The sequence below is a fragment of the Ornithorhynchus anatinus genome, chromosome 2 (assembly GCF_004115215.2).
Source record: "Ornithorhynchus anatinus isolate Pmale09 chromosome 2, mOrnAna1.pri.v4, whole genome shotgun sequence".
NCBI lineage: Eukaryota > Metazoa > Chordata > Mammalia > Monotremata > Ornithorhynchidae > Ornithorhynchus > Ornithorhynchus anatinus.
Window position 1 is genome coordinate 89,181,239 of NC_041729.1, and position 13,059 is coordinate 89,194,297.

At 48.8% G+C, this 13,059-nt stretch overlaps 1 protein-coding gene across 3 annotated transcripts; it reads right to left on the reverse strand.

Moving 5' to 3' along the window:
* Positions 1-229: 229 nt before the first annotated feature.
* On the reverse strand, positions 230-13,034 carry LOC100080892 (armadillo repeat-containing protein 1-like). Of its 3 annotated transcripts, none has more exons than XM_001510087.4 (7): positions 12,900-13,034; positions 8,861-9,053; positions 6,667-6,758; positions 3,995-4,187; positions 2,439-2,555; positions 612-686; positions 230-454 (listed from the first exon to the last, which is right to left on the reverse strand). In XM_001510087.4, exons 2-7 carry the CDS (start codon positions 9,008-9,010, stop codon positions 266-268), a joined length of 816 nt encoding a protein of 271 aa, XP_001510137.1. In that variant the 5' UTR covers positions 9,011-9,053; positions 12,900-13,034; the 3' UTR covers positions 230-265. The 3 variants fall into 3 exon arrangements, with proteins under 3 accessions (XP_001510137.1, XP_007671127.1, XP_039767107.1); XM_007672937.3 differs by having other exon boundaries at positions 12,847-13,034; XM_039911173.1 differs by lacking the exon at positions 6,667-6,758 and having other exon boundaries at positions 12,847-13,032.
* Positions 13,035-13,059: the final 25 nt, after the last annotated feature.

The following is a 13,059-nucleotide window of genomic DNA, read 5'->3' on the forward strand; positions in this document are numbered from 1 at the left end:
GGGTGTTAGAGCTTAAAGTCTGAAGTCTGTCGCTTACTGGCTGATGGGAAGTGAGGAGGAAACCTCGAGTCTTGATGAACCGCCCCACTTAAAAGTAGTAATGAGTATTTTCTAGGTGGATTTCGGCCAGCCTGAAAACAATTTAAGGGAAAAGCATTCACCTCTTCACAAGATGCAGCGTCTCCTGTGTACCCGGTTCCCGAACGCATCGCAAATAAGACAAAACTAATCTCAGTGTTTCGAATATCTTGTTTGACAGATCATTTCACCAATAAAAAGTTTTTGTCAGGAAGTTGGTTGCGGCATCGATCCAGCTTCTGCTTGTCTCCGATTTAGTTCCGGTCCGTAAAACAGCCTTCTCATTTTCTTCCTGGGGGCTTTCTTCAGGCAGATAAGCTGGCAGATCTGAATCGTCTTCTAGATTAGCGTTTACAGCTCTCAGAGGGATAAAAATCTGAAAGGATACGGAGAGGCAGACGCTAGTTTCACCCCGAAAAATGCTTTCCGAAGAAGATTTCAGTTGACGAGTTGCTGCGGAGCTAAGCGGCCCAAACAGCTGCTTGAACATTTCTACTTATTGTAACTTTGAAGTCTTAAATCCGAAGCCTTACCTCCTTTCCCCCTTCATTCTTGATCACTTGTTGTGCCTCTAGAACTTTAGTTGTGGCGATCGCAGTTGCTAACAGCTGTAAAACAAAAAAACAGTGCGAGAAGAACATAATTCTATGGCCGAGCAATAGTAGTACTGCATGATTTCCCTGTTACCTAGGACATAATCTGTGACCCGTAAACTCTGGAAGGGAATTATAGGGCGGTTCACCAGAACTGCATTTGAGCAAGGTAGAGTTGACAATTTAGTACAGAAGTTTACCCATTAACTCAGACACTTTTACTGTGGTTGTTGGCCAGCAACACTCAAGACACTGCAAGGTGATGACAAACCACCAGCTTTAACGTTAGAAGGGTGGGGACTGGCTACTTAATCACTAGGTTCTGTTGAAATTCACGAGAGGCAAAAGAGGGGAGGGAGTTGGGCAATCATTTTCCGGAACGGGGCCAACTTCCCCCGAGCCCCTTCCCAAATCCGGGGCCTTCGGTCCCACGTCGTTTAAAGCCCCTCTGGGGTTCATCATAAAATATAACTCTGCTTTTCCTTGTAATGTGTGAAACGTAATTAGCCGCCCAGCACAAAACGAAGAGGGACGAGTGCTTCGTAACGGGACAGCCAAGTGGGAATTGTGTATAACGTCCCTGCATGTGTGTTCCTTCAGAGCTGAGGTGTAGTGACCACTGTATATTTTTATAAATCACAGCTTAGCTCCACGCCTAAGTGAGATACAAGTCGAGTTTGCTCCTCTTAAATAGTTGCCAAATGTCTGCAGATGGCACAGAGTGCTCTTCGGTACCTCCGACTGACGGATTGCCTTTTACCCAGCAAGAGGAAATGGGCAGAGACGGTCTCCAAGGAGGATTAAGAAAAACTCACTCACTCCCAGGAAGGCACGACTCGATTATTTAAGGTGTGCTTACTTTCCAACAGCCCAGGGGTTTTACTATATTAAATGCAGACTATATTTTTCCAGCAGGCTGCCTGAAGGGGTCAGTCGGCACAGTCGAATCAGTGTCGGGATTTAAATCGTACGTCTGAGAAGCCATTGATCTTTCCCAGTATGGATGAATATAGGTGGTTAAAGACTCCTATTCGGTGTGTTGTATACTGGAACAGGGACCCTTGTGAATTGTCAAATGCCAATAAAATGTCCTAAGTGGTCACGTGTCGTCTGCCTACCATAGTTTTCTTAAGACTCACTGCTAAACTGACGTCTCTTCGATAAATCGTCGTCCGTTTTCTAGAAATTAGAACACAGCAGGGTAGCCGTAAAACCGCCCAGGGCCGGCCCTGTGGAAATTCTCACAAGATGATAGCTCCCACGACCCCTGGGGAGCCTCGCTCTCCTTGCCGACAAGTCACTTATCTTGATTTCACAAGTACGGCGCGCCCCCCGGGCGGTGACTCCCCAAATTTCCGGTCCGGCCCATTGCCGCCATCTGAGTAACCTGGATATTTATCTTGTTCGGGAGGTTGCCGGTTTCCTTTCCGAGAAGATATCCTCCAGTTAGCGTTTTCCGAGAAGCTACGGGGCACGGCGGGGGAGAGCCCGGGCTTGGGAGTCGGAGGTCGCGGGTTCTAATCCCCGCCCCGCCGCCGATGGGCTGTGTGACTTGGGGCAAATCGCTTGACCTCTCTGTGCCTCAGTTCCCTCATCTGTAAATTGGGGATTAAGGGCGTGAGCCCCACGTGGGACCACCTCATTACCTCGTATCCGCCCCAGGGCTTAGAACAGTGCTCGGCCCACAGCGAGCGCTCAACAAATGCCGTCGTCGTCACTCTTTTCAACCGAGCAGAAATCCCTCGCCGAGAAAGCGTTGCCGCTCACCTCCGTCGGGAGATCCGACTTAACTCTCACGGTGCACCGCTTAAGAGCCGTTTGAAAAGTAAAGCTGATCACCCCCTTGACTTTCAACAGAGCCTCTTCACACAAAGTTCTTGTATGCTGAAAGTTCAAAAGACGATTTGAAATGTTAATATGCTGATTTAGCGCGGACTGGCAGTTCACCTGTCATTTGCCTGTGACAGAAACCCAAGCGGTTGGAGATGGGCGGCGTTACGTGTCACTCTTCTCCCTTATTTTTCCCTTCTGCGGGTGACGCACCGCAACGCCTTCCTCTCCGACGATATTTCTCCTCCCAACTCGTGCGTCCCGTGCCCGTAGGCTACCCGCTTAGCTGTTTCAGTTACCAAAAAGCACTTTTCAGGCAAACACTGTAACGGGCTCCCTGTACTTAAGTATTGAGTATCACTGCTCTTCTCCTCGGCTGCTCTAAAGTGTCTCCCGTCCAGCTCGGTGCTTGGCACCCGGTAAACGCTTAAACTGGTACAGGAGAGTTTCCCGTAAGAATTCTAGGTGCCCTTCTATGTCTGATCTAGACCGCTCCGTTTATTTTTTCTCTTCATTAATGTTTCAGTTGAGCTAGAGTAGCGACTCCAGTTACGAATCAATCGGATTCACCGAGTGCCGTGTGCGGGGGGGGGGGGGGGGCTGAATGTAGGCAAGAAGGTCCAGCTTGATTGACATTCAAATGCACATCACGTGGAGAAGGAAGCAGCGTGGCTGAGAGAAGCAGCGTGGCTCAGTGGAAAGAGCACGGGCTTCGGAGTCGGAGGTCATGGGTCCGAAAGCCGGCTCGGCCACTTGTCAGCTGTGTGACTGTGGGCAGGTCACTTAACTTCTCGGTGCCTCAGTGACCTCATCTGTAAAATGGGGATGAAGACTGTGAGCCCCACGGGGGACGACCTGATCCCCCCCCGGTGTCTACCCCAGCGCTTAGAACAGCGCTCGGCACAAAGGAAGCGCTTAACAAATACCAACATTATTATAAGATCTGGCGATTGTTTTATTACGTATCTACGGTGCTGGAGCGGATGTCAGGATGATCAGATAAGTATTCGGCGCCAGGCTCGTTCGTCTACGCGGCTCAGGGGAAAGAGCCCGGGCTTGGGAGTCAGAGGTCATGAGTTCGACTCCCGGCTCTGCCCCTTGTCAGCTGTGTGCGGGCAAGTCGCTTCACTTCTCTGGGCCTCAGTTCCCTCATCTGTCAAATGGGGATTAACTGTGAGCCTCACGTGGGACAACCTGATGACCCTGTATCTCCCCCGGCGCTTAGAACAGTGCACGGCACGTAGTAAGCGCTTAACAAATACCAACATCATCATTATCATTATTAAATATTCACACCCACGCAAATTAAACGCGACGCGGTGGCTCTCGCCGGCCCCACACTTGGTTGGAAACCGCCGTGCTGAACTCCCGGTGCCTTTTTGTCAAAGCTGCGTTCCCGCTGGACGCCATCACTGCAGCGGTGGAATTCCTTAGAATTCCAGTTGCCACCACTGAAAAGACTGAAAAAGGGATAACCGCTAGTTAGCACTGACCGTATTATCCAGGCCTTGGATATGGAGAGTGATAGTCTTGGCCGTCTTAGTTGAACTACTGAGGAAGAAAGACGGCGCTTTAATTTTGGGGTGGAGATTTTCTGGAGTGCTCGTACGGTTCACTCGAAGGGAATCGCTCAGCGCATACTGGATCTCTTCGGCCAGAAGCCGAATGTCACCGCCGACATCGCTCCTGCATGAAAGAGATGGGAGTTTGGTGTAAACTCGGCCTTCAAATCAGAAATTATTAGTCTGGATTTTTTTTCCCCCTTAACTTGCAGGTGCTTGGCTTCTAGCCCATCTTTTTGATAGTTCCCCAATTTTTCTATTCCTAAATAACGGTTAAGTGAAACCGTGAATAGTTGTGCTGATAAATTGCCATTCATTTTTTGCATCAGTGGTCAAAAAGATCATTCGTTCATTCATCGAGCGCTTACTGTATGCACGGCACCGTACTAAGCGCCTGGAATGTACAGTTCGGCAACAGGTAGAGACGATCCCTGCCCAACGACGGACTCACCGTCTAAAAAAGGGAGACGGGCGACAAAACCAGTAATCAGGCGAGTATATGCCGAGCACTTGTTCTAAGCACTAGAAAAGATACAGATTAATCAGTTGAACGCAATCCCTCTTAATCCCCATTTTACAGACGAGGTAACTGAGGCCCAGAGAAGTGGAGTGACCTGGCCAAGGTCACCCAGCAGTCATGTGGCAAAGCGGGATTAAAACCCAGGTCCACGCTCTGTCCACTGATAATAATAACGTTGGTATTTGTTAAGCGCTTACTCTGGGCCGAGCACTGTTCTAAGCGCTGGGGGAGACACAGGGTCATCAGATCGCCCCACGTGAGGCTCACGGTTAATCCCCATTTTCCAGAGGAGGGGGAACTGAGGCCCAGAGAAGTGAAGTGACTCGCCCACAGTCACACAGCTGACGAGTGGCAGAGTCGGGAGTCGAACTCATGACCTCTGACTCCGAAGCCCAGGCTCTTTCCACCGAGAGCCACGCTGCTTCTCCTGATGTCACAGGAACTAGGTTGTACTTTGTGACGCAAGTGCGAAAGCAACACAATTTAGTTCCTCGACAAAAACGGAAGAAGAATTATAACTTTTACAAACTCCTAGTTCTCCAGTTATAAGGCCCCCGTGGTTTGTATTTGAAATGGGATCGCAACCACTGAGATGTTCACTAAAGCAGCGTGGCTCAGCGCAAGGAGCCCGGGCTTGGGAGTCAGAGGTCACGGGTTTGAATCCCGGCTCCGCCACGCGTCGGCTGTGTGACTGTGGGCAAGTCACCTCTCTGCGCCTCAGTTCCCTCATCTGTAAAACGGGGATTGAGACTGTGAGCCTCACGTGGGACGACCTGATTGCCCTGTATCTACCCCCTCAGCACCGTACTCGTCCGCTCAACTGTATATATCTTCATCACCCTATTTATTTTGTTGATTGCGATGTACATCACCCTGATTCTATTTAGTTGCCACTGTTTTTACGAGATGTTCTTCCCCCTCGACTCTATTTACTGCCATTGTTCTCATCTGCCCGTCTCCCCCCGATCAGACTGTAAGCCCGTCAAAGGGCAGGGACTGTATCTGTTGCCGATTTGTATATTCCAAGCGCTAAGGTATAGTGCTCCGCACATAGTGAGCGCTCAATAAATACTATCGAATGAATGAATACCCCAGTGCTTAGAACAGTGCTCTGCACATAATAAGCGCTTAACAAATACCAACATTACTAAAGAGCCTCGTTGACTCATTTCCATACCTTACACACCCCAGAACCTTTAAGGCCTTGCCCTGACACTGTCTGCAATTACTGCGGATAAGTCAACGCCCTGTCCGTCCCCTTCCCACCGTTCCTTGTTCTGTGCAGTTTTCCTGCCCCCTCCCGTGCCCGGGCAAACTCTGTCCTGCTTTGTTCATTCATTCACTACTATTTATTGAGCGCTTACTACGTGCAGAGCACCGTACTAAGCGCTTAGAATGGACAATTCGGCAACAGATAGAGGCAATCCCCCTGCCCGTTGACGGGCTCACACTCTTAATCCCGACTCGGCCCCTTGTCAGCTGTGTGACCGTGGGCAAGTCACTTCACTTCTCTGGGCCTCAGTTCCCTCATCTGGAAAATGGGGATGAAGCCTGGGAGCCTCACGTGGGACAACCTCATTCCCCTGTATCCCCCCGAGGGCTTAGAACAGCTCTCGGCGCATAGTAAGCGCTTAACAGATACCAACATTATTATTATTATTATTAATCGGGGGAGGCGGACAAAAACAAGACAACTTAATCACGGTAAATAGAATCAAGGGGATGGACGCCTCATCTCCCCACTGTGCTCCACTGCTTTTTTAAAAAAGAATCACTGATGGCTGTTAAACACGCTTCAAATCTCCTCCACCCCCCCAACAGTGGAGTGCTAAGCAATAACCCCTTCCAGTCATCACATTCTGGGACGGCATCAAATCTTGAATCTGCTCCTTTCTGCAAAACAAGCAGCCTTTAAATTGGATTCTTCTCTCAGACTCCACTTTAACCTGCCATTTTGTTGTTGCCGACTGGTCCATTCCAAGCGCTTAGTCCAGTGCTCTGCGCATAGTAAGCGCTCAAGAAATACTATTGAATGAATGAATGAATGGATGAATGAATTCTGTTTCCAACTGTAATTAGTTACCTCTTCCTCAACTTCTCCAAGCTCGCCATCATGCCAAGCTCTCTCCTCATGATTTCACAATTAGACGGGCATTCGGAGAGATAACCGAGGGCCTGCGCAGTGCAAGAGATTAAAAAATTAGCGCCAAGGGGGATTTCAAATGATGAAAATCAACTAAAGACTCCCGTGGATAATGTCAGCGGTAATGACAGTCACCCAGAATTTAGCAGTGCCGTCGGCTGAGCGTTTAGAAGAGCGCAACGGAAAGAAAAGGCATTTCTGCTCACAAGGAACTTAGACTCTAATGGTCCTCGAAAATGATCGTAGGTATTGTGCTGATCGACTACTACGTAGTAAACCCTGGGGCGGACACCAGATAATCACGAAGAAAAGGTTCCTGGCTCCCGCTGGATTTGGCAAAGATTGTATAAGGCCTTGAATTTTTTTACGGCACTTATTTTATAAAGCACTTTCATATGACGTGTCTCATTTCTGTCCACGCGGCATCCCAGGGAGGTCAAGAGGCATTTTACAGGTGAGGAAACAGGCCCAGAGAGGTGAAGTGATTTACTCAAGCAGCGTGGCTCAGTGGAAAGAGGCCGGGCTTGGGAGTCGGAGGTCATGGGTTCGAATCCCGGCTCCGCCACTTAGCTGTGTGACTGTGGGCAAGTCGCTTCACTTCTCGGGGCCTCAGTTCCCTCATCTGTAAAATGGGGATTAAGACCGTGTGCCCCACGTGGGACGACCCGATTCCCTTGTGTCTATCCCAGCGCTTTGAACGGTGCTCTGCACATAGTAAGCGCTTAACAAATACCAACGTTATTATTATTACTACTCGGGGACACACAGCCGGCCAGTGACAGAGGAGGACTAGACCCTAGAACTCTCGGTGGAAGTCGGCTTTTATTTGGTAGAGCACATGTTCTGAATTGGGCCAAAGTACAACCACCTGCTAGTGGTTTAGAATTTATATTTACTTCCCATCCTTGTAGGTTCCTCAACATTACTTTGTGCTCTAATTTGATACGATTTTAAAACATTTTCACATACGGGAAATGACCCAGTTTTGAGGTCGCCATTTCTTTTGTCCCAAAATGCTGGGAAAGAATAATAATGCTGCTCTTCGAATATGCAGCCCGATGAAAAATTCCATTTTTACCGTGTCTCCTGGAGGTACATTCAAAGATTAGTTGATTCAGTCAACCCTGCATAAGCAAAAGGGGCATAAAACGATATTCAGCCTCCTTACAGTATTGCCTGCTGGGGTTCAGAAAAGTTATTCAAAAATTCCCAGGAAGGCGAGAATAGATAGATTTTTCAGTTCACGTGCCAGTGAGTTAATCGAACGCCAGTTAATAACCTTTGACCTCTGTTCCACAGCCCAGAAAACACTGCTAGCGGTTATGATGAGGCCAAAGAGAAATTTTTAAAAAGTCCAAAAAATCCATTTACAAAGCAGCGACACTGATTTTCCTAAAAGTAACGAGTTGGAGTGAAATAAAAGGCCACTGTGTGCAAACCTTCTCGGCCGGGAAATAGGTTTTGTGGGTGATGACTGTTCATACTAAATATGTGGAAACTCTGAAATTCTAAAAAAAAAGCTTTTTGCTACGTATTTTCTTCATCTGAGTTGCCTCTGTAATAATGATTGAGGTATTTAAGCGCTTACGGCTCACCCAGTCGTATTGATGGAGTGCTTACTGTGTGCAGAGCGCTGTATGAAGCGCTTGCTTACTATGTGAGAAGCAGCGTGGCTCAGTGGAAAGAGCCCGGGCTTGAAAGGCAGAGGTCATGGGTTCGAATCCCGGCTCCGCCACGTGTCAGCTGTGCGACTGTGGGCAAGTCACTTCACTTCTCTGGGCCTCAGTTACCCCATCTGCAAAATGGGGATTAAAACCGTGAGCCCCACGTGGGACAACCTGATGACCCCGTATCTCCCCCGGCGCTTAGAACAGTGCTCTGCACGTAGTAAGCGCTTAACAGATACCAACATCATTATTATTTAATCCCCTATTTTACAGATGAGGAAACGGAGGCACAGAGAAGCTGAGCGATAGGCCCAGGGAACACGGCAGGGAAGCGGTGGAGCTGGGATGTAGAACCCAGGTCTTCTGACTCCGTCTCGCGCTCTTTCCACTAGCGACGGCGAACATTAAAATACGCTTTCGCCATTTCGTTCTTATCGGATATAAAAGGTACGCACGGGGCCTCTTACCTGGAGAGCTGAATGAGTAACCTCAACATCAGGGTGGTCGAGGAAGAGAATAAGGCCAGGGAGACACCCTTTATCTTTAACTATCGAAGCTCTGTTATTTGGCTCTGCTGCCAAATCCCTCAGCCGCTTTACTACCGACGAGGCATTCATCCTCGTGAATTAGTCATCTGTTTCCTTCCCCCGCTCGACGACCCTGGGAACAAAAGCCAAAATTTCCATTAGCAGGTCAGAACGAACCGTTCCAAACAGTTCAGCTAAAGAAGTCATCGCTCCATGGTATTCATTCATTCACTCAACAGTATTTATGGAGCGCTGACTGTGTGCAGAGCACTGGACGGAGCGCTTGGAATGGACAAATCGGCAACAGAGAGAGACAGTCCCTGCCCATTCATTCAATAGTATTTATTGAGCGCTTACTATGTGCAGAGCACTGGACGGAGCGCTTGGAATGGATGAGTCGGGAACAGATAGAGACAGCCCCTGCTCATTCATTCATTCATTCATTCATTCAATAGTATTTATGGAGCGCTGACTATGTGCCGAGCACTGGACTGAGCGCTTGGAATGGACGAGTCGGTAACAGATAGAGAAGTCCCTGCCCATTCATTCATTCATTCAATAGCATTTATGGAGCGCTGACTATGTGCAGAGCACTGGACTGAGCGCTTGGAATGGACGAGTCGGTAACAGATAGAGAAGTCCCTGCCCATTCATTCATTCATCCATCCATCCATTCATTCGTATTTATGGAGCGCTGACTATGTGCAGAGCACTGGACTGAGCGCTTGGAATGGACGAGTCGGTAACAGATACAGTCCCTGCCCATTCATTCATTCATTCATTCATTCAATAGTATTTATGGAGCGCTGACTTTGTGCAGAGCACTGGACTGAGCGCTTGGAATGGACAAATCGGCAACAGGTACAGTCCCTGCCCACTGACGGGCTTACAGTCTAATCGGGGGAGCCGGACGGACAAAAACAATAGCAATAAATAGAATCAAGGCGAATTGTCCATTCCAAGCGCTTAGTACAGCGCTCTGCCCACAGTAAGCGCTCAATAAATACGACCGAGTGAATGAAGGTATTTATATTTGTGTCCGTTTCCCCTCTAGACCGAGCTCGCTGTGGACAAGGACCGTGTCTACCAACTCCGTTATACTGTAACTGCCCCAGACACTCAGCAAAGTGCTCCGCGCACAGTAAGTGCTCGATAAATACGATTCGTTAATAACAATAATAATAATGTCGGTATTTGTTAAGCGCTTACTATGTGCAGAGCACCGTTCTAAGCGCTGGGGGATACAAGGCGATCGGGTTGTCCCACGTGAGGCTCACAGTCTTCATCCCCATTTGACAGATGAGGTCACTGAGGCGCAGAGAAGTGACTTGCCCACAGTCACACAGCTGACAAGTGGCAGAGCTGGGATTCGAACTCTTGACCTCTGACTCCCAAGCCCAGGCTCTTGCCACTGAGCCATAAATAATGGTGCTTATTAAGTGCTTACTAAATGCCAGGCACTGAACTGAGCGCTGGGATGACCCCTCCCGAGAAGAGCGGCCGCGGAGAGAGCCCGGGCCTGGGAGTCAGAAGGTTGTGAGTTCTAATTATGACTGCCACTCGTCTACCGTGGGACCTGGGGCAAATCACTTCGTTTCTCCGGGCCTCAGTTAACTCAGCTTTGACGGTGCCCAACCCCATTTGCTTGTGTCTACCCCGGCGCTTAGTTAGTGCCCGGCACATTGTAAGCGCTTAAGAAACTCCACAATTATTATTATTATTATTATTCCAACCGTGAGCTCGCTGTGGACAGGGAATGACACTGTTCATTGTTGTCTTGTGCTTTCCCAAGCGCTTAGTACAGGGCTCTGCACACACTAAGCGCCCCCAAAATACGACTGACTGACTGACAATGAATGAATAATCATGTTGGTATTTGTTAAGCGCTTCCTATGTGCCGAGCACTGTTCTAAGCGCTGGGGGAGATACAGGGGAATCAGGTGGTCCCCCGTGAGGCTCACAGTTTTAATCCCCATTTGACAGATGAGGTAACCGAGGCCCAGAGAAGTGAAGTGACTTGCCCACAGTCACACAGCTGACAAGTGGCGGAGCCGGGATTCGAACCCATGACCTCGGACTCCCAAGCCCGGGCTCTTTCCACTGAGCCCCGCTGCTTCTCGAATACAAGCGAATTGGGTGGGGCAGAGTCCCTGTCCCATATGGGACCCACAATCTTAATCCCTCCCTTTACAGATGAGGGAACCGAAGCCCAGAGAATAATAATAATAAATGTGGTATTTGTTAAGCGCTTACTACGTGCAGAGCACCGTTCTAAGCGCTGGGGGAGAGACAAGGCGATCAGATTGTCCCACATGGGGCTTCCAGTCTTCAGCCCCATTTTACAGATGAGGGAACTGAGGCCCAGAGAATAACAATAATAACGATGATGATATTTGTTAAGCGCTTACTATGTGCCGAGCACCGTTCTAAGCGCTGGGGGAGATCCAGGGTGATCAGGTTGTCCCACGTGGGGCTCCCAGTCTTCATCCCCATTTAACAGATGAGGGAAATGAGGCCCAGAGAAGTGAAGTGACTCGCCCAAGGTCACACAGCTGACGGGTGGCAGAGCCTGTGCCAAGCACTGTTCTAAGCGCTCGGGTGGATAGAAGGTCATCGGGGTGTCCCACGGGGGGCTCACAGCGCTTAGAACAGTGTTTGGCACATAGTGAGCGCTTAGGAAATACCATCCTTATTAATCCCCATTTTCCAGATGAGGGAACTGAGGCCCAGAGAAGTGAAGTGACTTGCCCAAGGTCACACAGCAGACAGGCGGGGGAGACGGATTAGAACCCAGGACCTCTGACTCCCAAGCCCGGGCTCTTTCCACTGAGCCACGCTGCTTCTCAAGTGAATAATAATAACGATGGTATTTGTTAAGCGCTTACAACGTGCCGAGCACTGTTCTAAGCGTTGGGGGGGGGATAGAAGGTGATGAGGTGGTCCCCCGTGGGGCTCCCAGTCTCCATCCCCATTTGACAGATGAGGAAACTGAGGCCCAGAGAAGTGAAGTGACTTGCCCCAGGTCACACAGCAGACAGGCGGGGGAAGCAGGATTAGAACCCACCACCTCTGACTGCCCAGCCCGGGTTCTTTCCACCGAGCCACACTGCTTCTCAAGTGAATAATAACAATAATAATAATGATAATAATAATAAAATACTGGCATTTGTGAAGCGCTTACTATGTGCAAAGCACTCTTTCCCCTGAGCCACACTCTTCTCAAGAGAATAATAAAAATAATAATGACAATAATAATAAAATACTGGCATTTGTTAAGCGCTTACTATGTGCAAACACTCTTTCCCCTGAGCCACACTCTTCTCAAGAGAATAATAATACTAATAATGATAATAATAGTAAAATAATGGCATTTGTTAAGCGCTTACTATGTGCAAAGCACTCTTTCCCCTGAGCCACACTCTTCTCAAGAGAATAATAATACTAATAATGATAATAATAGTAAAATAATGGCATTTGTTAAGCGCTTACTATGTGCAAACACTCTTTCCCCTGAGCCACACTCTTCTCAAGAGAATAATAATACTAATAATGATAATAATAGTAAAATAATGGCATTTGTTAAGCGCTTACTATGTGCAAACACTCTTTCCCCTGAGCCACACTCTTCTCAAGAGAATAATAACAACAATAATGATAATAATAGTAAAATAATGGCATTTGTTAAGCGCTTACTATGTGCAAAGCACTCTTTCCCCTGAGCCACACTCTTCTCAAGAGAATAATAACAACAATAATGATAATAATGATAAAATAATGGCATTTGTTAAGCGCTTACTATGTGCCGAGCACTGTTCTAAGCGCTGGAGAGGATAGAAGGTGATGAGGTGGTCCCCCGTGGGGCTCCCAGTCTCCATCCCCATTTGACAGATGAGAAAACTGCGGCCCAGAGAAGTGCAGTGACTTACCCAAGGTCACACAGCAGACAGGCGGGGGAGGAGGATTAGAACCCACCACCCACCTCCGACTGTCCAGCCCGGGGTCTTGCCACTGAGTCGAAGTGAAGTGAGTCGTCCCCGGTGACCCCGCAGCCGCGTGGCCGAGGCGGGATTTGAACCCAGCTCCTGGGGGTCCCCAGGCCTCCCTTCCCAACTCTCGCGAGACTTGTGGGGCTCGGGACA

Excerpts from the sequence above, each read along its gene's own strand:
- LOC100080892 (XM_001510087.4), bottom strand. The coding sequence starts at position 9,010 with ATGAATGCCTCGTCGGTAGTAAAGCGGCTGAGGGATTTGGCAGCAGAG. Across the intron at positions 687-2,438 it reads AGTCGGATCTCCCGACGGAG|CTGTTAGCAACTGCGATCGC; the intron begins GTGAGCGGCAAC and ends TTTGTTTTACAG. Across the intron at positions 455-611 it reads AGAATGAAGGGGGAAAGGAG|ATTTTTATCCCTCTGAGAGC; the intron begins GTAAGGCTTCGG and ends GTATCCTTTCAG.